The sequence below is a fragment of the Hylobates moloch genome, unplaced genomic scaffold (genome assembly GCF_009828535.3).
Source record: "Hylobates moloch isolate HMO894 unplaced genomic scaffold, HMol_V3 SCAFFOLD_1, whole genome shotgun sequence".
NCBI classification, from domain to species: Eukaryota; Metazoa; Chordata; class Mammalia; order Primates; family Hylobatidae; genus Hylobates; species Hylobates moloch.
In genome coordinates, this window is record NW_026652276.1 from 236,121,308 (window position 1) to 236,146,391 (window position 25,084).

General features: G+C 40.8%; 1 protein-coding gene across 4 annotated transcripts in view; it reads left to right on the forward strand.

Moving 5' to 3' along the window:
- RBM33 (RNA binding motif protein 33) overlaps positions 1-25,084 on the forward strand; it is a 134,507-nt gene that overhangs the window by 52,398 nt on the left and 57,025 nt on the right. For 2 of the 4 annotated variants that reach the window (XM_032753202.2, XM_032753201.2), the window contains exons 6-9: positions 4,492-4,663; positions 10,564-10,772; positions 14,834-15,086; positions 21,959-22,017. In XM_032753202.2, coding sequence (XP_032609093.1) covers positions 4,492-4,663; positions 10,564-10,772; positions 14,834-15,086; positions 21,959-22,017 — 693 coding nt within the window. Of the gene's footprint in view, positions 1-4,491; positions 4,664-10,563; positions 10,773-14,800; positions 15,087-21,958; positions 22,018-25,084 lie in introns of all 4 variants that reach the window. The other 2 variants (XM_032753198.2, XM_032753200.2) reach the window with 1 other exon arrangement.

Below are 25,084 nucleotides of genomic sequence, written 5' to 3' on the forward strand. Positions count from 1 at the left end.
TCCTTCCTTCCTTCCTTCCTTCCTTCCTTCCTTCCTTCCTTCCTTCCTTCTCTCCTTCCTTCCTTCCCCCCTCCCCTCCTTCCTTCCTTCCCCCCTCCCCTCCCCTCCCCTCCCCTCCCCTTTCCTTCCCTTCGTTTTGTATCATTGACCTCCGGTACTCCGTGACTAGAAACATTCAGGACAGACGTTCTTGCCTGTTCCTGATATTAGGGGGAAAATGTTTATTTCATCATTAAGTATGCTAGCTGTACGTTTTTATATCAGATTGAAGAAGTTCTTTTCTATTTTGAGTTTGCTGGGATTTTCTTAAAAATCAGAAATGGGTATTGAATTTTGTTGATACTGCTTTTTTGCATCTATTGAGATAATTATATGGCTTTTATTCCTTATTGTGAATTAAATTAACTTAAAAAAATGATAAACTATGTTTCAGATTTTATTTCCATTTGACTGGTTTTTCTCTTCATGGCCTCTCATTGGTCCTAGGACCCAAGCCACGTACCCCATTTGTTGTCTCTCCATTCCCCTTTGTTGTGTGACAGTTTCTTAGTGCTTCCCTGTATTTCATGACCCAGCTTTAGGAAGTGCTGGCTGAGTATCCTGTACAATGTCTCCCAATCTCGGTTTGTTTGACGCTTTTTTCATGATTAGCTTGAGGTTGTGGATTTTGTAAAGAACACTGTGCAACCCTTGTGCCACTGGGCACATGACATCCACAACGCCCCGGCAGCGCCCACCCTGGTCATTTGGGTCAGGCAGTGTCTGCCAGTTTCTCTTTCCTTATTCAGTTCTTTGGAAACAAGTCACTAAGTCTAGGCTACCTTAAGGGGATGGGGTTCTGGGGAGAGGGGAGGAAAGGAACTTAAGCCCCACCTCGTGGAGGAGGAGGAGTATCTCCATAGATCTGGAATTCTTCAGGTAAGATTTGACTGATTTTTGAGTGTTAAATCAACCTCATGTTTCTGGATAAACCCCACTTGGTTGTGATGTATTAACCTTTTTATATTTGGTGAGATTCCGTGTACTTTTACTTTTAAAAAGGATTTTGTTTCTGTATTAATGAAGGACACTGGTCTGTAATTCTTTTTCTTCTAATTTTTGCACAGTTTGCTTAGTCTTTCCAACCCATAAATTTTCACTGTTGGTAGAATGACTTTCATTTTTATTTGATGATGTATCAATTATTCTATCAATAAGCATTAAAAACTTAGTGAACTTTTTGTAAGCAATGTTTTCTCTTTCTCTCTCACTCTCTCTGTCTCTCTACATATATATATATATAGAGTGTGTGTGTGTGTGTGTGTGTGTGTGTGTGTGTGTTTTAGAGAACTACCCATTGTTTCTGTTTAGATTTTGGGATAGAATATTGAATTTTCTTTCAGAACACTGAGATCATAGTTTCATTTCAGAATTAGCTGGAGAACTTCAAAATATATACAAGTCTGAGTATCGTTCCCTCTTTGCTTTTCCAGTTCTTTCTATATTTACGAAATAAAGCCTAAGTGGACCTCTCTGTTTTTTAAGTACTTTGATGGTGATTTTCATATGCACTATGTATTAAGAATTAAAAATAAATCTTTCAGGTTTTCACAGTAAGTCAGTAGCTAAAAATCAAACCTTTGACTATTTTTGGCAATGTCTATAGTGAAATGAAAAATTTACATGCACATTTAAATGTTTACACAACATAATCTTAGGATAGTTTGATTTTTGTGTTGTAGCAGCACACTACCCATCAGTGGAATGTAGCTTGTCAATGGCATGCCAGGTAATATTTGTTAAAAATTATACAGAAGGCCAGGCGTGGTGACTCACGCCTGTAATCCCAGCACTTTGGGAGGCCGAGGCGGGTAGATCACGAGGTCAGGATTTCGAGACCAGCCTGACCAACATGATGATACCCCGTCTCTACTAAAAATACAAAAATTAGCCTGGCGTGGTGGTGGGTGCCTGTAATCTCAGCTACTCGGGAGGTTGAAGCAGGAGAATTGCTTGAACCCGGGAGGCAGAAGTTGTCGTGAGCTAAGATCGCGCCACTGCACCCTAGCCTGGGCAACAGAGCAAGACTCTGTCTCAGGGAAAAAAGAAATTATACAGAAGGTCAACATTTTGGCAGACAGGTTAATTTTCTAAACCATATGGTCAAGGGAGATGGATTTTTTAAGCCCCGTATTTAGAATAAGAGACTGAAGAATTAAGTCTAGCTCAGTGAATGTTGTCAAATGGTCTGCAGTTGAGCAAGTCGTATCAGCCGTGTTTGGTGTCTGTCAGTTTAGTTTCCCTAATCTTTGATGTAGTTCAAGGATTAACTGAGCCCCAAGATTTGGACCAGAAGTTTGCATTCTAGGGAAGGTTCCATCACTCAAAAATACTCCTTGTGCTATCCTTTTGTGGCCATACCTTTCCTTCTTTCCTAACTACTGGTTACCAGTGTACTTTTGTTCCTTGGAGAATATCACATAAATGGAATCATTGCAGTGTATAACCTTTTGAGATTGACTTCTTTTACTCAATATGATGATGCCTTTATGATTTTATCCCTGTTACATCAATAGGTCATTCCATTTTATTGCGAAGTGGCATTCTGTGGTTTGGATGTACAACAGTTTATCCATTCATTCATTGAAGGACATTTAAGTGTTTCCAGTTTTAGTGATCCTGAGTAGAATAAACATTTTCCTATAGGTCTATTTGAACATAAGGTATCATTTCTCTAGGGTAAATATCTAGGAAGAAACAATTTTCAACTCATCTTTATCCTCTTTAGATTTCTTAGTTGGAGATTTGGATGCAGAATAAGCTATATTAATTTCAGTGCTGTCTTGTTTTACATTAAACTTATTTGGAAAGTCTTTGAACTGTGCTTACAGTTGCTAATAGTTGAATTGAAGATGACTTTGTAGAATCTTTGCTTTGTTGGTAGTGATTTCTTTTCCTCCCTTTTGGCCTTGCTACCCTACTCAGTGTAGTCTGTGTACCTGAAATGTTGGTGTCACCTGGGAGCTTGTTAGAAAGGCAGAACCCCAGGCCCCACCCTGTATCGGCTGAGTCAGAATCTGCTTTTCAACATGATTCCCACTGATGACTGGGCATTGAATTGGAGAAGTGCTGCTCTAGAGCATCATGGGAGTGGAGAAGAGGCGTCCTGAGGAAGCTGGCTTTGGTTCTGTTGGAAAGTATGGTGCAGCATGTACCTTGCAGGCATCCATTCTGATTTCAAACACTCAGTAGTACAGAAAAAATGGCATCAAACCAGCAAAAATCCTGAGATTTTGGTACTTTAAAATTCTGCAGTATGCTGGACGTCAGCATACTGAGTGGGGGTGTTGTAACTGTCAGGCTTAAGGTGAAAGCTGTAGTTTACGGTCGTCATCTGCTCTTCAGGCATTTGCGCTCTGGAAGATCTTTCTCCACTGGGAGGATTTATAGTAGAGTGTGTGCATTTGTAGTTGGTCTTTTTACATAGAAAATACTGAAAACGGCAAGAATACAAAATGATTGTGTCATTGGTTTGTTTTCATTTTTTTCTTGTGCATTTTCTAATAAAGTTCACTGTTACTTCTATTAAGAGTAAATAACATTTGCATATTACAAATCATGAGACTAAAGGAGCAAATATATTCTCCTTACATTGATAAAAAGTATCTAAATTAACCTTGCTCTTTGTAGGTACTTATTTTATGTCTAAGAGTGGGTCACAGAGACTGATCTGAGGTGAGAGGTAATTCTTTCACTAGGAACATGAGTGACACTTGGCAGTAAGAATTGTCCACAAAGAAATTACTTTTAATTTGGGCTGGGGTTAGGGAAAATTTTTGTAGGGAATACTGATATAATAAAATTTCGGATAAAAGCTGGTTTTAGTGTGAAGACATGACTGAAGAAAAAAAGTTTCTCCTTTTCAATAGTCTCAGTCAAAGATGGTGATAAATTAACTCTAGACAGTGAGATTGAAGTAAAAAGGAGTGAGAAATGATGAAAGAATTTTGGAGGCTGCATCAGTACAACAGCACATTTGGACTGCTTGTCTGGCAATGAAGGGGAAGGTAGGTGGGGTCAGGAGTTATAAAATGTTGAGCCTTTAAGTTACAATAAACTCATAGAACTTTAGTGTTAGTTTAATTAATACATTTAACTTCACTATGATCTGTATTAAACTCAAAGCAATAAGTCCAGCAGGAATTTTTGGAATTTGTTTATTCTCAGACATGTAAGCAGCAATGATGTGTAGGACTTTGTCTATTAATTGCAAGCAAGAATTTGACCTTTTTTTTTTTTTTTTTTTTTTTTTTAACATTAACTGTTAATGTTTAAGGTTATTTTCTCCTGGAGTCAGTTTAGGGCTTCATGTGGCCTTTTAACAGGACATTTTGCAGTATTTTTTACAACTTAAATATAAACAATTAAATATTTTAGCATTCTTTAATATTTAATTCAAAAGAATATGAACTTACTGTCCTTCTTTTTTTGCCTTGTGTGTCTGCAATGTAGGGAGGTATGGAAACATTGGAACTTCAAAAGGACATCAAAGAAGAATCAGATGAAGAAGAAGAAGATGATGAAGAATCTGGACGATTACGTTTCAAAACTGAAAGGAAAGAAGGAACAATTATTAGGCTCTCAGATGTAACTAGAGAGAGAAGGAACATTCCAGAAACTTTGGGTAACTTTTTTGCCTGTCTTCCATCCTCCTTCACTCTCATTTCAACTTCCTCCATAGTATTGTTGTAATTAATCAAAGTAGGCAAAGAAGGTTGACTAGGTAATTGTGGCTGCCATCCGGAGAGTGGCTAGACTTTGGAGTGAGTTCTGTTATGGTACTGTAAAACTCATTCTTTAAAATCATTGCTGTTTATGGATTTAAAATGCTTGAATAAAATGTTTAAGATAATTAAAAAATTTTTTTTTTTTTTTTTTTTTTTTTTGCTGCTCTTGTACATACTATGAGGTTCTGGCTGGTCTTGAAAAGGTGGCATGGGGATGGTAGCTATGGGGCCATGTTGACCCTTCCCAAGACCCTGAGGTTGTCAGGACGAATTCTGGACAAGACTGATTTATATTTTGTACCTTTTAGTGTCTTCATAGCTGTCTTTTTTGTGTGTTTTCTGCAGTTCCTCTGACTTTAATGAGACAGGTTGACTCGTTTATAGAAATAATCACTCTGAGCAAAGCTTGCTGTGTGAAAGGTCTACTACAGACCGCTGCTGATTCACAGAGACTTTTAATAGTGACCCTACCCCTCATTATACAGTGTTTTTCAGTGTCCACTGCAAAGAATAAAGCAGTGATTCCAAATTTGAGTGAGCGTCAGAATCTCAGAGGACTTGTTAAAACACAGATTTTGGGACCTACTCCCAGCTTCTCTGATTGATTAGATATAGGGTAGAGCCCAAAAAAGTTGTATTTTTTTTGTTTTGTTTTTGAGACAGAGTCTCGCTTTGTTGCCCAAGCTGGAGTGCAGTGGCACAATCTTGGCTCATGGCAACCACTGCCTCCCAGGTTCAACTGAGTCTTCTGCCTCAGCCTCCGGAGTAGCTTGGTCTACAGGTGCGCGCCACCACGCCCCGCTAGTTTTTGTATTTTTAGTAGAGACGGGGTTTCACCATATTGTCCAGGCTGGTCTTGAACTCCTGACCTCGTGATCCACCCTCCTCGGCCTCCGTAAGTGCTGGGATTACAGGCGTGAGCCACTGCTCCTGGCCTAGAAAGTTGTATTTCTAATGAGTTCCCAAGCAGTGCTGCTCCTGCACTGGTGCTTCCAGAACCACTGGGATATTGTCCTTCTAAGGAGGAGGGCAGGCAGGAGGGCGAGAGGACACGGGCTCTGCCTGCCATCTGGTCTTGGTCTAGATAAGAATCAAGACTTACCTTTCATGATTACTTTGATTACTTTTTAAAACCATTATTCATAGTCGTTTTTTTGTCCAGAACATGAGCCTGATATGAATTCTGTGGGAGGACACTAAGCTCCAAAGATGTACGAGTTAGCAGTAGTCAACCAATATTATCTTAATTTACTAGGCAAGATTGTTCAGAGAGATTCTTCTAGAATCTTTGTTCTCTCTTTCTTTGTGGTCTAGTTTACTACCACTCCATCTTGTGGCCCAAGACTTCCCTAGACTTTTTTCAAGTTATGATATGAAGTTGCCAGTTGAGCTGAAGCAGATTTCTTAGAAGCATCTTTAATTTCTAAGAAATAGAGTCTGGCATTGGCCTTAGGTGAAAGATGGAGCAAAGGTCTTAAAACAGGAGGATGGGAATAAACAAAATACGTCAACAGGAGGAATTGGTAATATCACAGAACAGTCTACTTGAGCAGAGACATGTCAGTCTTGGCCTGGGATGAGATGAACAAAGGAAAGCTCTCCATACCTGGCAGAATACTAAGGAATTCTAAGGGCAACCCACAGCCACTACCTGGAAGGTATAAAGCTTCCTGAACTGGGGAGGGGTGGAGGAAGAGAAGGAGTAGTCATCACTACTGCTTCTTTTGTTGGATCTTGTTATCTGGGCTGTGGCTTTGGTTACATACATTTAAAACATGATGTATAAAAGCATAGTCACTGAGAACTCCCCAGGTAGCTACAAGTTCTAAGACTATTAATTCACTTGCTAGACAGCATTACAAATGGGGGCCTTTCCCCGACTCTGTAGTCTGCTCCCTGTCGGCCAGCTGTGGATTTCGTGGCTTGTCTTCCCTCTTCTGTACCACCCTGCCCTGATTTGTGGTGCCTCTCTGCCTTTCCCACCTCCCTGGTTTCCAGCGGCGTCATCTCATCCCTGTTCATTGTGCTTCCACCCAGCCACTAGTAACATCCTTGTTCTGCAGTGATGGCCAGCTTGCATGTGTGCTTAGTGTCTGTTTCAGTCCTGCATCTCCTTCTTCTCAGGACTTTCCCTCATTTTGTTCTTTCCAAGGTCATTGACAATTTCGTGTATTTAAATAACTTGTATTAAATCTGTTTTGCTTTTTAAGGCATCTGGCAACTTTATGTTCATGTAATTCTGGGACAAGAAGCTGGAAAGGTTGGTTTGTGGTGGCCAAGTCCTCTCCTTTGAATTATGGGGGAAGAGTATGAGACCCTTAGAGGCAGAGTAGCTATAAACATATGCAGCTTGACTAGTGACCATTCTTGGAAACAATAAAAAAGCACTTAGCTGCATTTGTGTAGAATGTGGTTGTTTGGCAAGATGATAGGGCAGGTGAAACCATAGTTAAAAGTACCTTTTTCTGTTCTTTATTACTTAAGAAAGCTTGGTGCTTGGAAACATGAGTTTCAGATAACTGTAAAGTTAGGATTTTTCCCAACACAAAGGAGGATTTTTCTGTCCATCAAAAGATTGGTTTCCTAAAAGAGTGAATTCTCTTGTTACCTTCAGCACCTCCCCCCAAACAAAAGATGAATTTTATATCTGAGGAAATACATATTGAAAAAGAGATAATGCCTCAGTATTTGGTAAACTAGACATTTGAATACATTTTTACACATCAGTTTATTTGTGTGCTCTTAGAGATCAAAATAAAAAAATCTGAACAGTCTCAGGTTCTCTGTAGAAATAATTGCATTTATTTGATTGTGTAAAGCTGTTTGCCTACTCTGTAATGGGATTAAAATATTTTGCCACCAGAGTACCTGTTGTCTTATATGAGGTGTACTTTTTTTTTTGTTTTCGCTGATATCATCGTTAGTGTTGAGAACACTTCATTCTTTAAAAGGGAGAATCAGGTGATGCACTGGTATCCCCAATTTCTGACTCTAAAAGTTTACATGTGAAACAACTTCTCTTCCAAGCTAGGAGGGAGTTTTGGTTACTTTTAGTCTTTTTGCACATTCACAGCTCTGTGAAAAACATTCATACATATGACAGCCTCAGCAGTTAAGGAACAGTTTTATGCACAGTTGTTGATTGGTATTTTGAATGCAGATTGGATTAGAAGTAGAATTCTGGGCTTTCATCTAGGTTAAGATCTTAATTGACTAGCTTTTTTTGCTCTATCAGGATTGTGGAAATTAAACCTTACAGAAAAAGATTTGAGTGACAGTGTTCTCAGTTTTCCCAAGGATGGTACAGAACTACATACTTAGGAAATAAATTAATTCATTACATACAGAGGATGTCATAGGGTGTAAGTGCTGAACTCCCTCCTGGAGCTCAGTTGAGCCAGGCTACAGAGCAGGCATGTGTAAGGAATGGTTCACTGTGAAAATGCCAGTCGCCATTTCTGAAGATGGTGTCACTGACCAGTGTCCCCCAGTTGCCAGTCCTGCAAGTTGAGAGCTCTCTTTTCACCTTGGATTGCCTTAGAAAGCAGTGTAAGCCATAAATGAAAGACTGCATTTATTTTAGTTAGAAAGACTGCATTTATTTTTAATTCATTATCTGTGAGTAGGCTTCCAGATTATTTTATTTTAAGTTTCACTGGCACATGTTACATGTTAAGTTGTTTTTTATTGCTGTAGCCTGAAGAACCTGCTTGTATACCCACAAAATATTCTCTTGAAATAGTATCATTAATTTCAGAGGATCTGTGGGAAAGGGATCTTTCTCGGTAGTAACAAACAATTCAGAATTGCTAATGCCAGCAGTAGCTCACTGTTCGAGGGTTTATACTTAATGGTCCTTGTATTTGCAGGGCCTTTAAAATTTTCTTAATTCAGTTGTCTTTTAAAAAAATCTCAGACTATCATTTGTTATTTTTATTTTGCCAAATTGTGTGTTCTGTATGTATTTCAACTATTATAAAATTATTTGCATGCAAATATATTTTTCTTAACATTTTAGAAAGGGACAATGCAGTGTAGAACTTTGTTACACTGAGGTATGTATCTCTTTAGAATCTGGACGTAGTTCAGAAAACACTTACAGGGAAATTAACATTTCAGTTGACGTTACAAATGTAATTTCCATCCTGTCATATTTTGGTGACCTTTTGTGACAGCTTGTCTCAATTGGAGGAAAGCATTTTTACTTGCTGATTAAAGATGTCATTTGAAACCATTTTATTACTGAGGATAGTGAAATTAATCTTGACACTCAGAACCACTAGAAAAATAATTGCTGATTCACTGCGTAAAATGTGTGTGTGAACTAATCATGTAGTCAAGATTAGAATAAAAGTCTATGCTGGTTAAGAAGAGATTAAATTTTCTTTCAAATGGGGTCTAGTTTTATTTGAAGGGGAGAGGAGTACCACAGAAACAATTTCAAGAAAAATGTGGCATAGAGATTTTGGAGGAGTTTGGAGATGATGATGGGATCCAAGGTAGAAGGTAGACTCTGGTAATACTGAAAGCTTACCCTTGGCTGGGGAAGAAGGCAGGAGAAGGTGTCTTGGTATACTCAGTGACATTTTCAGAAAATGTGGCATAAGATCTGTTGTCCCAATTTAGCTAGTGTTGTAAAAGGACCATATGTGGCTAAATCATTTTCGTTTCCCTTTAGGAACCTAGAAGAATGTGCCATCTGAAGTTTCTTAGGGCCAGTGCCCATGTTTTCTGTATCGCTAAAGCACTGGGCAGAGCAGCGAGCAGCTGCTGGACACTCCACACGTGTTTGCATGAGTGTTTTCTCATGTGACTTTGCTCTCGTTTGATTTGGCTTCTCTATCAGTCTGCATGCATATGAGAAGGCTTCACAGTAAAGTTTTAAGAAAATAAATACGAAAAATTGAAATGATATGTATTAAATTGAGTTTTTTATTCTTTATTAAATCAACTTGACTTCGGAGTGAGTTCATTAATAGTTTTGTTTTTAAGTGAGAATGATCAGGAATTTGTGTACTTGCGTCTATGTGCCATCGTATGTTATTAATACTTCTACTGGCTTCAGTAAGAAAATCATACTGCTGTAGGACTGGTAGAGACAGCTTCTGACTGATGTCATGCACCATCAGTAAAAGGTGTGACTGCAGGCCGGGCGCAGTGGCTCACGCCTGTAATCCTAGCACTTTGGGAGGCTGAGGCGGATGGATTGCCTGAACTTGGGAGTTCGAGACCAGCCTGGGCAACATGGTGAAACCCCGTCTCTACTAAAATGCAAAAAAATTAGCCGGTGTGGCGGTGTTCACCTGTAGTCCCAGCTACTTGGGAGGCTGAGGCAGGAGAATTGCTTGAACCTGGGAGGTGGAGGTTGCAGGGAGCAGAGATCACGCCACTGTGCTCTAGCCAGGGCAACAAAGTGAGACTGTGTCTCGGGGAAAAAAAAAAAGATGGGACTGCAAAATGCCTTGTAGTGTGAGGGCAGTGGTTAAATTTCACTTCAGCTTCTATTTAGCCTCAGTCAGCACATATCAGTGGTCTCAAATGAAAATAATTTAAAATTTATTGTTAACACTTGCATTGTATCATAAAGGAAAGCCTGTTCTTTTTTATCAGATCTCACTAGTGGGTTGTGTGTGTTGCTGGTTGTATCATACTTGCCGCTGCTAGTTGAGTGTTTACTGCGGGTGAAGCACATGCTGTGGCAGAGTTTCATTGTCACATCATTCTTTCCTGTTCTCTCCCTAGACCTCCAGTTGGGGCTCTCAGAAAGTAACTAACACATACACATTTTTTCACGTAGAGCTTTCAGCAGAGGCCAAGGCAGCATTGCTTGAATTTGAAGAAAGGGAGCGACAGCATAAACAAGGACGCTACAGCTCCAGGCGGGGAGGACGGCGAGGAGGTCCACTGATGTGTCGTGGTGTGGGGGACCAGAGAAGAGAGAGCACCGAGAGGGGCAGGATGAAGGACCACAGACCTGCGCTGCTTCCTACACAGCCTCCTGTCGTGGTAACTTCAGATTTTCTTGTAGTAGCCCTAGAACTTTAGAACAAATGGCAGTAAGCTTTTGTGGGTATCCTAGTATACATTTCTCTCTTCTTAGTCTGAAATGAAAGGTTAGTAGCAGGGGTAAGGGCTGAAGTTTCTGCTTTATAGTCTCATGTGATGTTGCATATAGTCTTAGAAATTCAGCACTCCAGTCATCTGGTAGTAAGAAATCATCCTGTACCACAGATACTTCCAGAGGAGGAATTAATAAATGACCTGATGCCCTAAGATGACATAAGCTGTGGGACCTTGCTACCTAAAGCCTCTAGAGAGGTATTTCTGAGTGCATTACATTTGAAAGATGTTATTACAGATAGAATTTAGACAGAAGTTGTTTATTTTATAAAAATATCTTTATACTGTTTACCATAGATTTTTTCCTTAAATAGCAGTTTCTCAGAATTATTACCATGTCCTCCATACAAAGCTTTCATAGTCTATAGTTTAGGAATAAATTATGTACCTGTAATTTCAGTTAGAATTTCCTTTGTATTTCAGAGATGGCACATCTCAGAAACAAAGACAGAAATTATTGATTTTTTTGTTCTTTTTTTGTTTTTGATACAGAGTCTCCCCCTGTTGCCCAGGCTGGAGTGCAGTGGCATGATCTTGGCTTACTGCAACCTACACCTCCTGGGTTCAAGCGATTCTCCTGCCTCAGCCTCTTTAGTAGCTGGGATTACAGGCGCTTACCACACCCAGTTAATTTAAAAAATATTTTTAGTAGAGACTGGGTTTCACCATGTTGGCCAGGGTGGTCTCGAACTCCTGACCTCAAGTGATCCATCTGCCTCGGCCTCCCAGAGTGCTGGGATTACGGGCATGAGCCACTGGGCCCAACTTATTCTTTCATTTAAGCTTTAGGGATTGTATGGCTTTTTACTTACGTCAGTCTTCAAGGAAAAATTTTCTTAATACAAATATGTGTCCACTGTGTCTACCACATGCGCTTTTTACATTTTTATCTGAATTTAGAGAAAACAACGTTTCACTTCTGTTGAAATGTTATATTTCAGGAGCCATTCATTTGTAAAATAATGAAGAGATAATTTTTGTTTTAGCATGAGAATTCCAACTCTGATGTGTAAAGGGAGAGGAGTAGGTAGGCATACACAATTTGATGATACTAGGAACTGCTGTTTGCTTACACAACTGTTTTGTTTTTGAGCATCTCTAACAGCAGAAAGGCTGGATTTACAGTTTGTCTTTTTTTCCTTCGTTGCTCTGTCTCCGCCGCAAACCTCCACTTGCTGTATGTTGAATAACCATTTTCATTATTTTGGCCTCTTTAGGGGCCAGACAACTCTCATATGAGGCCAGTGTTTACGTAATTGTGTCTCTGATCCTGGAAAAGTTGCTGAACTCTCTTTTCTTGCCTACAAAGAGGGGAAGAGCATGCATGTATCTCTCACCTGCCTCCTTAGAGAGGCTGAACTGAGTTGGTGTGAATGCTTTTAAAAATGTCACGGACATTCAGTTGTCCTCAATCCTGATGGTGACATTGTATCTCTGGATTGTAATGTGACTGATTTGGACTGTTAGAGCCTACTGTGTACTAGGAGTAAACTAGACAGCTGCCCTAAGACTGACACAGCTTTGTAAGCGATAGTCTCATCTTTGCTAATCAGTGATGAGATCAGGACTGTTGTATCCTCTGCTCCAACTGCGTTCTGTTACATCGCAAGCTTTCTCCATCCTATTCACTCCCCATCCCAGAGCTATTTTGTCTCTTTGAGTCTTGACCCCCAAAGTTTTGGAAAGAATATTTTTGGCTCATGTCTCTGCTTGTACCCATTTTCTCCTTGGTTGGCTCTTTGCTGCCTGGATTCCGTTCTGTTCCTTGTCCTGAATGGTGCCCTCAGAGATGCCACCTGACCCCTTGTCTGGTTGGACTGCATTCTGGGGCCTTGGGCATCACACATGGTCTCTTTGTCTTGAGCAGCTCTTTTTTGGGCATATGAGATTTTGGATGTATTATCTTCTAGAACGGTTTCTTTCTCCCTTTTGACCTTCCTTTTTGTTTTCAAATTAAACTTTTATTTTTAATTGCATATATTTATGAGGTACAGTGCACTGTTACAGTATGTATATGTTGTGGGTGGATTATAAAAAGCTAATTAACATTGGCATCCCCTTAAATACTTCCTGGTTTTTGGTATTGAGCATTGAAAATCTCTTTGAACAGTTTTGAAATGCCCTTTTCTTTAATTGCATTTTTCTTCAGGTTTTGTTCTAGTCCTCCTTTTCCTCAATGGTCTCCCCAGCACTGTTCCTCTTGCTGTCACCTACTGTTTCTCCGTGAGTCTTAGTCTCTAGCCTAACCTCTTTCCAGCTCCATTTTCTCCGTCTCCCAACTGTTCCTGTACCTCTCCAGACACGTGTTTCACAGGCCCTGAATGTCACTTGTTTAATCAAACAAACATGATCTTTCCCTCAGAACTCTGTGGTCTTGAATTAATGACCGTGCACTGTGGTCACTCTCAGTTCAATTAAAATTTAACTTGGGTGTCCCTGTGTCTGTTAGTGTGCTATCTGTGGGATACAATGGTGAATAAGATAGACAAGATCCCCACTCTCACGGGCAAATGTGCACAGATGTGATGAGTTAAGGAGGGGGAACATACTGCATTCTGGGAGCATGTGTGCTAGTAGATGTGAGCTGGTACCAGAATCTTTTGAAACGTCTTCTCTGAGGAAGGATAGGTGGGCCAAAGCCATTCACAGATTAGTTTTAGAATTCTACTCATTGTTCCTCTGAGATGTCTTCTTGCTCTTTGTCAGACTATGGCTGTTCCTTTGATTCATCTCTCGCCATTGCCTATTAGATGGTCTCCTTCCGTCTTCTTTACCCTCGTTCATCTCACACAGCTGTGAATGATCGTTTTCCTACCAAAGAGATCATTTGTGATCCCTTATTATACATGTTGTCTATGGCATAGTAATGGATCATTTACTTGGAATTCAGAAGCCCTCCATAATTTGGCATCATCTCAGGGAAAATGCTTGTAAAATTAGACAACTGAATTAGTAGTGGTCTACTGCTAATTAGCTGTGTCATCAGTTTGGTTAGTGATTCAAAACCTGTGGAATCAGATGGCCTGAATTCCAGTTCCAGCTTTTCTGCGTTCCAGCTTTTCTGCTTTCCAGCTACTTGGTCTTTAAAAGGAGGTCAATAAATAGGACCTACTTTATAGGATTGTGGGGAGCTAGGTCAGCTAACTTTCTCTACTGACCTTATAGTAGGAACTTAAAATGTGGGGAAGATTTAGTCGACAGCAGCTGTTGCAGTTGTTGATTTCTTCCTCTCTAGTGACTGTTTGATAAAATAACCACCCTCGAATTGAGATCTCTGATCACTTTGAGTGTGTAATTTTCTTACCTTCTTTCCTGGTCTCCTGGTTTTACTAAGCAGGTGGGTCTGTGCTGCTTCTGCTTCTTTCTGGGTATCTGTCCCTCACTCTGCCTTGCACCTCTCTCTTCTTATCATTGAGTTCAGGTGTCACCCTCTCAGAGAAGCTCCCTCCCAGCCTCTCCTGGAGGCTCTTTGTAGCCCTGTCTTGTTCTCAGGCCTCAGTTCCAGAGCAGGGTAACTGGTGCACATCTCCTGCCTTGCTTACCAGAGTTCCTGGAGGGGGATGCAGGGCTGCTACAGGGAGGGCTGTGGCAGCTGCTCTTCTGTCCCTGGCACAGGGCTTTGCTCAGTGTGGGCAGTTCAATTCCCTGAACTGAATTTTTCGTTTTTTCAAAATTCACATCGGGTGCTTTGGGGCTGTTTTCCCTCCTGCCTTGAGATTGACTTAATTGTGAGACTGTAGCCCTCATTGTGAAGAAGTAGAGAAGCTTCTTTATCCTGCTGTTTTGATACAAGTTGTTACCACAGACTTCTTACATTGTAACTTAAAAAATGCAATCAGTGTAAATTTGTAACACATCAGCATTCTTTTAAATGTTGATTTCGGTGAACTTTTGTTTTTTTTTGTGATTTGTAGACTCATTCTCCAAGGTTAATTCCTCCTCCACAGCCCCAGGCTCCCCCTCCACCGCCACCGCCACCTCAGCAGCAGCCGATCAGAAGCCTGTTCCAGCCTCAGCAGCTGCAGCCGCTGCTTCCGGTGCAGCATCCGCACCACCCATCCCCGCCTCAGGGAATGCACATGCCTCCCCAGCTAGAGACCCCAAGGATGATGATGACCCCGCCACCCGTGACTCCACAGCAGCCCAAGAACATACACATCAACCCGCACTTCAAAGGGACGGTGGTCACGCCTGTTCAAGGTCTGTGTTTCCTTTTACTGTTGTAAAGCGTAGATGGCCCCAGCTTCCAATGGTTTGACTTAGGATTTTTCCACTGACGCGTTTTCGACTTCGTGTGTGAAAGCAGTATGCATTCAGAAGAAATAGTTCGATGTTGAGATTCGATCTCTCCTGGGGTAGCAACATGCATCCCAAAACTCCCTCGAAGCTGGGCAGGGGGGGCTGCGGTTCCCATCCCCGATGATTTTGCCAACTGTGCAATGATGTGAGTGTTCTGAGCTTAAGGTAGGTGAGGCTAAGCTATGATGTTTCATTGGTTGGGCATATTAAATGCATTTTGATTAAGGGTCTTTTCCACTAACGATAGCCTTATTGGGATGTAACCCCATCCTATATTGAGGAGCGTCTATTATGTTATAGATTACTGTGCATCTGAAGGCATTTATTAGTTTATTGCACTGAAGCCGTCTCTGCGGCAAAATAATTTTCACATTCAAATTTGTAAGATTGAGTTTTCCTTGGCTCTTCCCCATTCATTTAGATTTTAGCTTGATGGGTCAAGTATATGTCTTTAAAAATGTGTATCTCTTATTGTATAATTGAGTGGAAAGTACTGAGAGTACAGTCTGAATGCAAAGAATACACTAGAGATAGCTATTGGAATGCCTGAACTGTGACACTTTGTAAGTCTCCCGGTGAGGATGTTTGTAGTGGTGAGTGTCCCTCTTTGGTTCCAGGCAGCATGCCCCCCTTCAATTCCAGTGTCAGCTGGTGGAGAGGGGACACATCCATCTTTTAGTTGTTGTAATCAAATAAATACAGATCTGATTATTACTGAAACATGTTCCTTAACCTAGGAAATGGTTTTCGAGCAGTTTATACGAAGCTTTAACTTCATGTACCTGTGAACACACACATTTATTGAGCTACTACTCTATTTCTGGCATTTGAGTTATATTGACGAACAAACCAGACAAAGCTTTCTTCAACCATGATCTTGCTTTCTATCAGACAGTCTTATTATTGTTGATTAGCAGTAAACATAAGTATTTTATGTGGCATGTTAGAAGATGAAAATTTGGTGAGAAATTGAGCAGGATAGGGAGAAGGGATGGGTTGTATCTTGAATAGGGTGATCAGGGTGAACTTCACTGAGCAGGAAAGAGTTGAGAGATATCTGTAAGTTAGTAATGTGGCTGTTCAGGGAATAAGATTGCAGGCAGAGTGATCAGCAAGTATAAGGGGGCTTCCTCCAGGAGAGACCCTGCCTCATGTGTTTGAGTAGCCAAAAGGAGACCAGCCTGACTTTTGTGGAGTGATCAAAGCAGAGAAGAAATGCAGAACCTGGGTACTGTGGGGCCATCTGGCCATTCTCAGGACTTTGGCAGGGAGTGAAATGGGCAGGGATTAGAGGGGTTTGAGCAGAGGAATGACGTGACCTTGTGTATGTTTTAGAAGGTTCCTCTTGCTGCTGTATTGAGAGGAGACTGTCGGGTGGCAAGGGTGGAAGCTGGTGTCTAGCTAGGAGGTGACAGATGATCCTGGCGCAAACCAGTGTGGTAGCAGGGAGAGTGCAGAGAGCTCAGGGCTGGATGAAGTAGGAAGATGGGGCTGATGGGATTTGCTGATGGATTGGATGAGTGTGAGAGGAGGTAAGAGTGATGCCCAGGGGACCAGAGCATTTAGAGGGCTGGTCTGGTTGCCATCACCTGAGGTGGGGAGATCAAAAGTTTTGTTTTGGGTGCATTAAATTTGGGATGCCAACTAGCCATGTGAGTGGAGGGGTCTAGTAGGCAGTTGGATGAGAATTCAGTATAGGGGTTTGGGCTCAAAGTACAGGTCAGGAGGTTGTTGGTGAATAGGTGGATTTAGACCCTGCCCTCGAATGAGAGCCCTGGAGGAGGGAGTCTGTGTGTGGGGAGACAAAGGACTGGGACCTAGGGCACTTGACACAGGAGGGGTGGGGCAGGAGGAGAGCCCATCAGGGAGACCAAGGACTGGGACCCTGGCACTTGACACGGGAGGTGGGGCAGGAGGAGAGCCCGGCAGAGGAGCTGGGAAGGAGGAAGGAGGATGACAGTCGATGGGGAAGGAAGCAGGTGGCTGCGGGCTGGCAGGGCTGCTGCCAATGGGTCAGTGGGTGTGGCCTGCCACTTGGGGGCGGGGCTTGTGAGAAGGAGGCACAAGCCTGGCTGAGATGGGGGCAGGGACTTGAGGCCACTGTATTGACAGACTTTGACTGTGTTTTGCTAAAACAGAAGTTGAATGATAATTGATGGGAGCCAAGTGGGCTTGAGAGAAAGTTTTTTATTCTAAGTTTTTTATTCATTGCACTTACAGAAAAGAGCTAGTTAAGAAGGAAAAACATCACTGATGCAGGTGAGAGGAAAAACTTGTCTTGTCCAGGACCATGTGCCAGAGGTGGGCTTGCGGAGATGGAGGAGCAGAGAGTCCTCCACAGCTGGGGCAGATGGTGAGGCCTGAGCTCAGATGGATGGGCAGGTGGAGGAGTCTTGTGTCAGTTCTTCCTTGGTGGCTTCAGTTTCCTCAGTGGGTAGCAGGGAGCTACAGTGGGGATGTAGGAGGGCGTGTTGAAGTCTGAGGAGAGGAGCTATGGAGCATCTGCTCGTGCTTTGGAAGAGTGGATGTGCGCAAGGATGGGTGGGGCTGCTGAGCCCTTGAGGGGTGTGGATTTGAGGTGAGGGCAGTCAGCATGGTTGTGTGTGTCTGTCCAGCTGCGCTCATCTGCGCACACTAGGTGTGGAATAGGCAGGCAGTTGGGTTTGTGAGGGTCATGGTTTTCACAAAGTCGTAAAAGGAAGGCAGTGCTGATAACGATGGGCTGTGGATCATAAGGTAGATGCCAGGGAGGAGAGGACACCAGGGAGGAGGCTGAGACAGTGAAAAGGAGGTCATTGGAGATCTTCGTAGAGTTGAACGATTGTTTGAATCAGGATCCTAGAGGGAGTGAGATGGAAGGGTGGAATGGTCACCAGGACTGGAGGCAGAGGTGGCACGGATCTGAGGCAGGGCACGGCAAGGGCCATCTTTGTGTTTATTCAGACTGGAGCTGAACTCCCTGAGAAATGAGAGGGGCAGTGTGGTGCTGGGGCATGTCAGCTGGTGGCATGAGATGAAAGCTGGGTCTGGAAGCAGCAGTTAGATCAAGAAGGAGCCCTTCTACCTCCAGACCTTTGGCAAGAAGCTGTGGGAGGACAGCTGCCACTCAGAAGGGCCATTAGAGCGAGAAGGTGAAGGAACTCAGGGGTGTTGCGGATGCTGCTGGTGGTTGGGGAATTTGGGATTCCCAAGGATGTGGGAGAGAAGTTTCAGAAGTGGAGAGTAGCCTACTAAGGTAATAGTTCAAGTGCAGGGGATTGGCCAGTGGCCTAGAGCCTGGGACCCTCCCATACGTGGGTCAGAAGTATTATGAAGTTGTCCTCTTGACAGTGTCAGCAGGTCACCACCAGGCCACTGCGCATGGCAGAGAAGCATAAGGTTTTAAAGTATAATTAACTCCTAACCCCTCCTGACCCCATCGCATGTCCCTGTGTTCCCCCAAAGTTCTTCCTACCCTGGTTAGCATCGCTCATCCACACATCCTCTTAGGTGGCCCTGAGCGTCGCTGATTGGTGTGGTGCCTATGTCTCCTGCAGTAGCCGTTGAATGAACGGAGACATGAACACATGCATACTTGAATGGGGAAGGGTGGCTTTCCTTCAAGTAATCCTTTGCATCTTCCCCATAGTGGTTGTCCTAAACTTGGAACTGCTGTCAGTCTAATTTGTTGGAATAATTTTGCTTATGCTAGCATCTGTTATTCTTGTGCATTTCCTTGTAAAATGCAGTGGACAACTGGCAGTTGGTAATATGTACAAATTTTCTTTAGCTTAACTAAAATATTCTTAGAAATATAGGGTGGCAAAGCTATCAGGAAGCCCCAAGATATCCTCTGTGTATGAAGATGGTGTCCCCTGCAAAAGTCAGTGGCCTGGCAAGTGTAGAATGCAGGCCTTGCACCCCACAGCGCACGTGTGATTTAGCAGCTACTCCAAGGTCAGCTTTCTGACAAAAGTTCTTAAACGCAGAACCAGCTAGCTTTTTCTCATCATGAAACCAGGAGCTTTAGTGCCGCATGTCCTTTATCTGTAATTTACCTTTGACCTTCAGAGGTACACTGACACAGGAGAGTAGGACAAAGTGTCCTTGCTAGGTAGATAGGCAACACTTTTGAAGCAGTTGTTTATTCTGTAGTAGATGAATGAGCTTAAATAGAAATGCACAGTTCCTCTTGAGAGAGATGTCTCCTGTAGGTAAAAGATACACAGATTAAACCTTTGATTCTCAGAGCCTTACACAGATGAAAGGTGCTTTTTAAAAAAGCTAACAATATATACACATCTTCTGATGGCACAAACTTTCTGAGGATGTGAAGTGTTCCATTATAATTTATTTAAAAACAATTTTGATGGAAATTTAACTTGTTTCCAGGTTTTTACTATTATAATGAATTGAAAACTTAGTCCATTAAATACATAGGACAAGTTATAAATATTAAACTTCAAATATTCAAGTTGAAGCTTCAGCTAGACTGGTCTCTAACATCACACCTTTTAAATCCTTCGCTGCTCACAGTGGTCAGGGCGGCAGTCGGGCAGCCAGGGCCTGGCAGGGAGAGCCTGCAGACACATGCCTGGGCATTCCCACCGAGGTGGCGTCTCTTGGGTGGGCCAGGTGTCTGCACTGTTCCCACCGGGACTGTCCGCACACAGCAACCCTTTTTGTCAGCTGTTTTTCCTTTTCTGCTGGTTTTTTTTTTTTTTTTTTTTTAAATTGGGAAAAGGCTGGTACTTTGTGCAAATTACCAGCTCATCAGAGGCTTCTGTGTAAGAAATCCATTTAGTATAATCAGATTGCTTTCTAGAAATCCCACGTCGCCTTCTTGCTCTCATTCTCCTGGTTAAAGAGGCTTAATGTTTTATCCTTTTATCGTGTTGGAATGTTTTGGTAGATATTGTCATTTACATTCCAAGTTTCTAAGTGGTACCTATGATCGAGTTAGTGAAGATCTGGGTGTCTTATATTTGTTAACTTGATTTTAAAAATTGCGTCTTTACATTGAATATGTAGTTTTTTTCTTTGTCACCTTCATTATAATCTTCTGAGGTCAGAGATATTCTTGTATTTTTCTTTCTCCACTTTCTCCAGTCTAGTGTTTCACTTTAGATATGGAATTGATGTAACATCAGCTGTATAGAATTGAGGGGAAAGTTGGATTCTATTTTATATAAAGTCTAGCAAACTGACCCACTCTAATTTTGAAATTTGGACTCATTAGATTAGTCTGTCAAGGAAGGGATGAACTTCTGCCATTTTTACATTTTATAAAAGTAAGTTTTGTTTCAGTCACACTTTGCATTTGATCAAGCAGTGACACAGGCCATGAATGCTATCACTTGAAATTGAAGTGTGGGAAGTGCGATGCCAGTTATAAGGCTTAATGTATGGAATTCCTTGAGTAATCATAGTAAAAAAAAAAAAAAAAGTTGATCATAGCACCCTGTTTTTAAAGTGATTCTGATGGACTTTTAAGAGGTATCACCTGTATTTCACATTTAGCAGAAACTTCTTAAATTAAAAAATACGCTGCGTTGTCGATTCTCCCTGATGTGTATGAGTTTGCTGGGGCTGCTATAACAAGCACCGCAAATAGGGTGAGTTAAACAACAGAAACTTATTTTCTCACAGTTCTAGAGGCTGGAAGTCAAGTTCGAGGTGTGAGCAGGGCAGCTTCCTTCTGAGGCCTCTCTCCTTGCCTTGTCGTTGGCCGCCTTCTCCCTGTGTCCTCACGTGGTCCTCCCTCTGTGTGTACTGTCTGTGTCTAAATTTCCCTTTCTTATAAGGACACCAGTCAGGTTGGATTAGGGCCTAGACCTCATTTGACCTCAATTACCTCTTTTAAAGACCTAATCAGTGGAATCCAGTTACATTCTGAGATACTGGGGGTTGGGGCTTCAACGTATACATTTGGGGTTGGGTGTGGGGGCGGGAGGAGGGAGTTGCAAACAGTTCAGCCCCACAGTACCTGACAATCTGAGAGCTTCCTAGGTGTGTATCTGCCAGCACATTTTGATGTAAGACGTAGCCTGCACTTAGATTGTGAGTTTCTTTGAAAATCAAGATCAGTATAGCACATGGTGAGTTTTAAAGAGCTTAAACACATCTGATTTAGCCTCAAGGTATGAAACTTACATCTAGTTTCTTCTCTATTATGAGATGTCTTTTTAAAAATGATTTGATTCCTTGTTCTGGTGGATTGATGGAAGTCCTGCTTGTTTATAAACCAAAGTAAACTAAAAGCCTTGGCATAGGAGATTGTTTAGTGGAAAATTTTTAACAGTCTGTGAGCATTTTCTCCAGTTCCCGGGATGTGCTGTTTTCCTTTCTCTGCCTGCCTCACTTCCCTTCCTCCCTTCTCTCTTTCATGATTCATGAGGATTGAGATTTAAATGTGTATATGACTGGTGTAGGAAAATATAACTGGGATTCGATAACCTGGATTATCTGTATAGGGATAGGAGAAACAAACTAGGTTTTTTATTTTAGAGGAATACTATCTTCTTTTGTTGCAAAATATTTTAATTCCAAATAATAGTCAACTACTGAGATTTAAACTTCTGCTTGCACTGCTATGTACTGAAAAGGAAACTTCTGCTTTCCCTTTTCTTTTATGGAATTGTTAAAAATACTAAATGCTTAGCTTAAGTGTAAGCACAATGTATTATATGTCTGGTATACGTAGTATATATTTTATATTAAACTTCATATCTTGTCTTACGGGGGTTTGGGTGTTGAGTAAACTGTGTCTCTAACGCAAGGGGTTTTTCTTGCAGTGCCCTTGCTACCAGTTCCGAGCCAGCCGAGACCTGCCGTGGGACCCCAGAGATTTCCAGTGAGTAGCAGCTGCTCCTTCTCCTTTGATAGGGATGAGCATACATTTACTAAGAAATATTAATATAGCAAGTGCAAGAGGTTCCAGCCAAATATAATTTTAAAGATTTGCAAATATTGACAATAATCTCTGCAATAGAAAATGTTTGTTAAAAGCTTAAGGTCAATGGATTTTTGAGAGTAGAATTAATTTTGTTTAACTGTAAAATTGTTAAATCAGGATCATCAGTGGAATGCCGTTCGTCTTAAAGAATATGAATATTGATTTTATTATTGCCTTATGTTGAGTGAGAAAGGGCCTTGCTTTATTAGAGAGGTGGGGGGTGTATGTGTGCATGCACGCACAGGCACATGTGTGGTTGTGCATGTGTATTGTGTGTGAAAGTCTAGGAAATGAAAATGAGAGCTCTCTTGTTTTTTAAAAGAACCTCTAGGGTCTTAATGAGCCACTCATTTTATATTTTAAAATGAAGGTTTTCACTTGAAAATACCTTTACAAGAAAGCGTATATTCTCTCTCTCTCTCTCTCTCTCTCTCTCTCACACACAGACACTCTCATTCACTTATACACACACAAATGCACACTTTGCTGTATCTTCAGTAATTTTATCCATTCTTCTAACACGTTTTACATAGAAGAAACAAGCCCATTAACTAGTTATATTTGTTTAAATATATACATTTTATTTTATTTGAATTTTTGGTTCAGTGTGTAGTTTGTTCATGGTTTTACTAAACTAGAGAGTATATATATATTTTTTTAAACAGTGTGGGGGAGAAAATATACTGACCATAAAATTTTAATGTCATTTATATGTAAAACAGAGGTAGTCTTATTTAGGTTAAATAGTCTGATTTTCAGGAAGTATCTAAATGGCTTATTTAACTGTTTATCTTTGGTACTTCAGTAGATAACATTTATATATGGCATTTAGCAAAAAGGTTAAATGAAGGATGTGAATGTATAATCAGGTGATTATTCAAAAATAACATTATTGGATTTAAGGTTCAGAGTATTTTATAGAAATTTCTTTGACTTGTAGTTATGAATTATGACATGGTTTCTAAAGCTGGTTCTTCCTGATTTCTTTATGTTTAGCTAATGTGTTTCTATAAATTATTTACCAAGTTCTAAAAATTAGTTGTTTTTAAAACATTAGGTGATATTTATTGGGTATCTATTTGAAGCAGTTGTCTAAAAAGTCAAGTTTTATTAGCTCCATTACCCAAGACTGACATGTATGATTTTAGTCATTGAATACATTTCTTCTGTGGAGTAGTTTATCTGCTAGTTATTGTAAACACTGACATATTAAATACTTTTTGTTTTTTCAGGACTATGGTTATATCTGTGTTAAAATCATTTTTGGATGTGTTTTCATGTTTTGTACTACAAGGATAAAATTTGATGTGAAAAGCATTTGCAGTTAAGATATAAACCTAAAGCAATGTAATTTACATTTTTGTAAAAATGTTTACTAATATAAACTTAGAATAGTCAATTGCAATTTTTATTTCATTTTTCAGTTGTGCAAATATAATTGTATCTGATGCTAGGAATAAAACCTTAGAATACTTTTCTGCTATTAGAAGAGGATAATGAAAGAACATTTTTGTGAGAAATTGAACTTGTGTTTCAGTTATATAGTACTCTAAGCATGGTAAATATGTTTCAAGGCAGTTTTGAACAGTTTCTGTGAGGTGTAATGTTCAATTTTTGTGCTTGAGATGGGAAGTATGTGTGGGTGATGGGAAATAGTTGGGCTAGGAATGAGCTGTGTATGTGAATATAGCTTAAGAAGTGTTCTCTTCAGCCCAGGTATTTACCACGATTTAACACGTATCTTCCTTTAAGTCCTAATTGCTGACGTTACAGTGAACTTGTGGTATAGCGCGTGCAGTGCACTACATATTTCTCTAATCATTTTCCCTTAGAGAAAATCATGAAATGTGTATTTTTTAAAATACAGTAGCGGTATTGTGTTTTTAAAAAGCCCACCAGTCCTGTTGGGAAGGAAAATAAACTCTAGGCTATCTCTGGTTGTTTTACTTGTAAGCCAGATCTTTGTTGAGTAAAGTTATTTTTTCTTTTTTCTACTACTAGATTACACTTGGTTCCTGTGAATGTAAATGTAATTTTGTGAACATTTAATGAGGATCTACTTTATGCCAAGTGCTCTGCATAGTGCTGTCTCTAAGCTATCAAATGAACCAAGCAACATTAAATAAAACCTAACTTATGTCCTTTAAGCTAATTTTCATTTGAGTAAAATTTAAAGATAGTGAAGACAACATTGTTGGGGCTTAGCAAAACCCTCTGGAGATTTCTTATTGATGGCTGGATGTGCTGCAGGCTCTGTCTTGGTTCTTATGGATGGCCGTGTGCCCCTCAGTTTCTATCCTGGTGGTTTTCTGTATTTGGGGTTCAATCAATATTTGTCAAACTGAATTTTGCTTTAAAAACTGACTACACACATGCACACACAAAGCGATGGAACATTCAACTTCAGATTTAGCAGGTGGTCTGTTTGAGTCAGTGTGCTTCTTAGTACGCAAAAATAGATTTGAATTCAGAAATCTGTGTGCCAGTTGTTATGAAATTTGCAATTGAGCAAATCAAGGTTCATTGTAATCTCTCCTTTCCCCAGCTTAAGTACCTTTAAAGGAATTCTCATTGCTCCTAGGATAGGTAACATTCTATCCAAAGCTGTGCTCGTAGTGCATATGTAGCTTCCTCACGTCAGTCATAGTTGTGTGTTTACTCCTGTTTGTGTGATATCTGGTGAATGTCTGTGGCTAAACACCCGTGCCAGAGTCCCAGTCATCCTGTGCTTGGTGGTGCACTTAGCCACAGGCCCTGTGCAGAGAGGCGGGAGGGAGCACATAGTTGTCAAATAGACATACCCAGAAATGTAATATAGAGTGATCTTACTGCTTATTAGGAACCCTACATAGAATAAGTAATGTAAAGGGGGGTGTGCATTTTAATTTTTATATTTTTTACTTTCTGTTGTTTTCAAGAACGTATGTAAATTTGTATAGTAGAATTATATCACATGCATGTAACT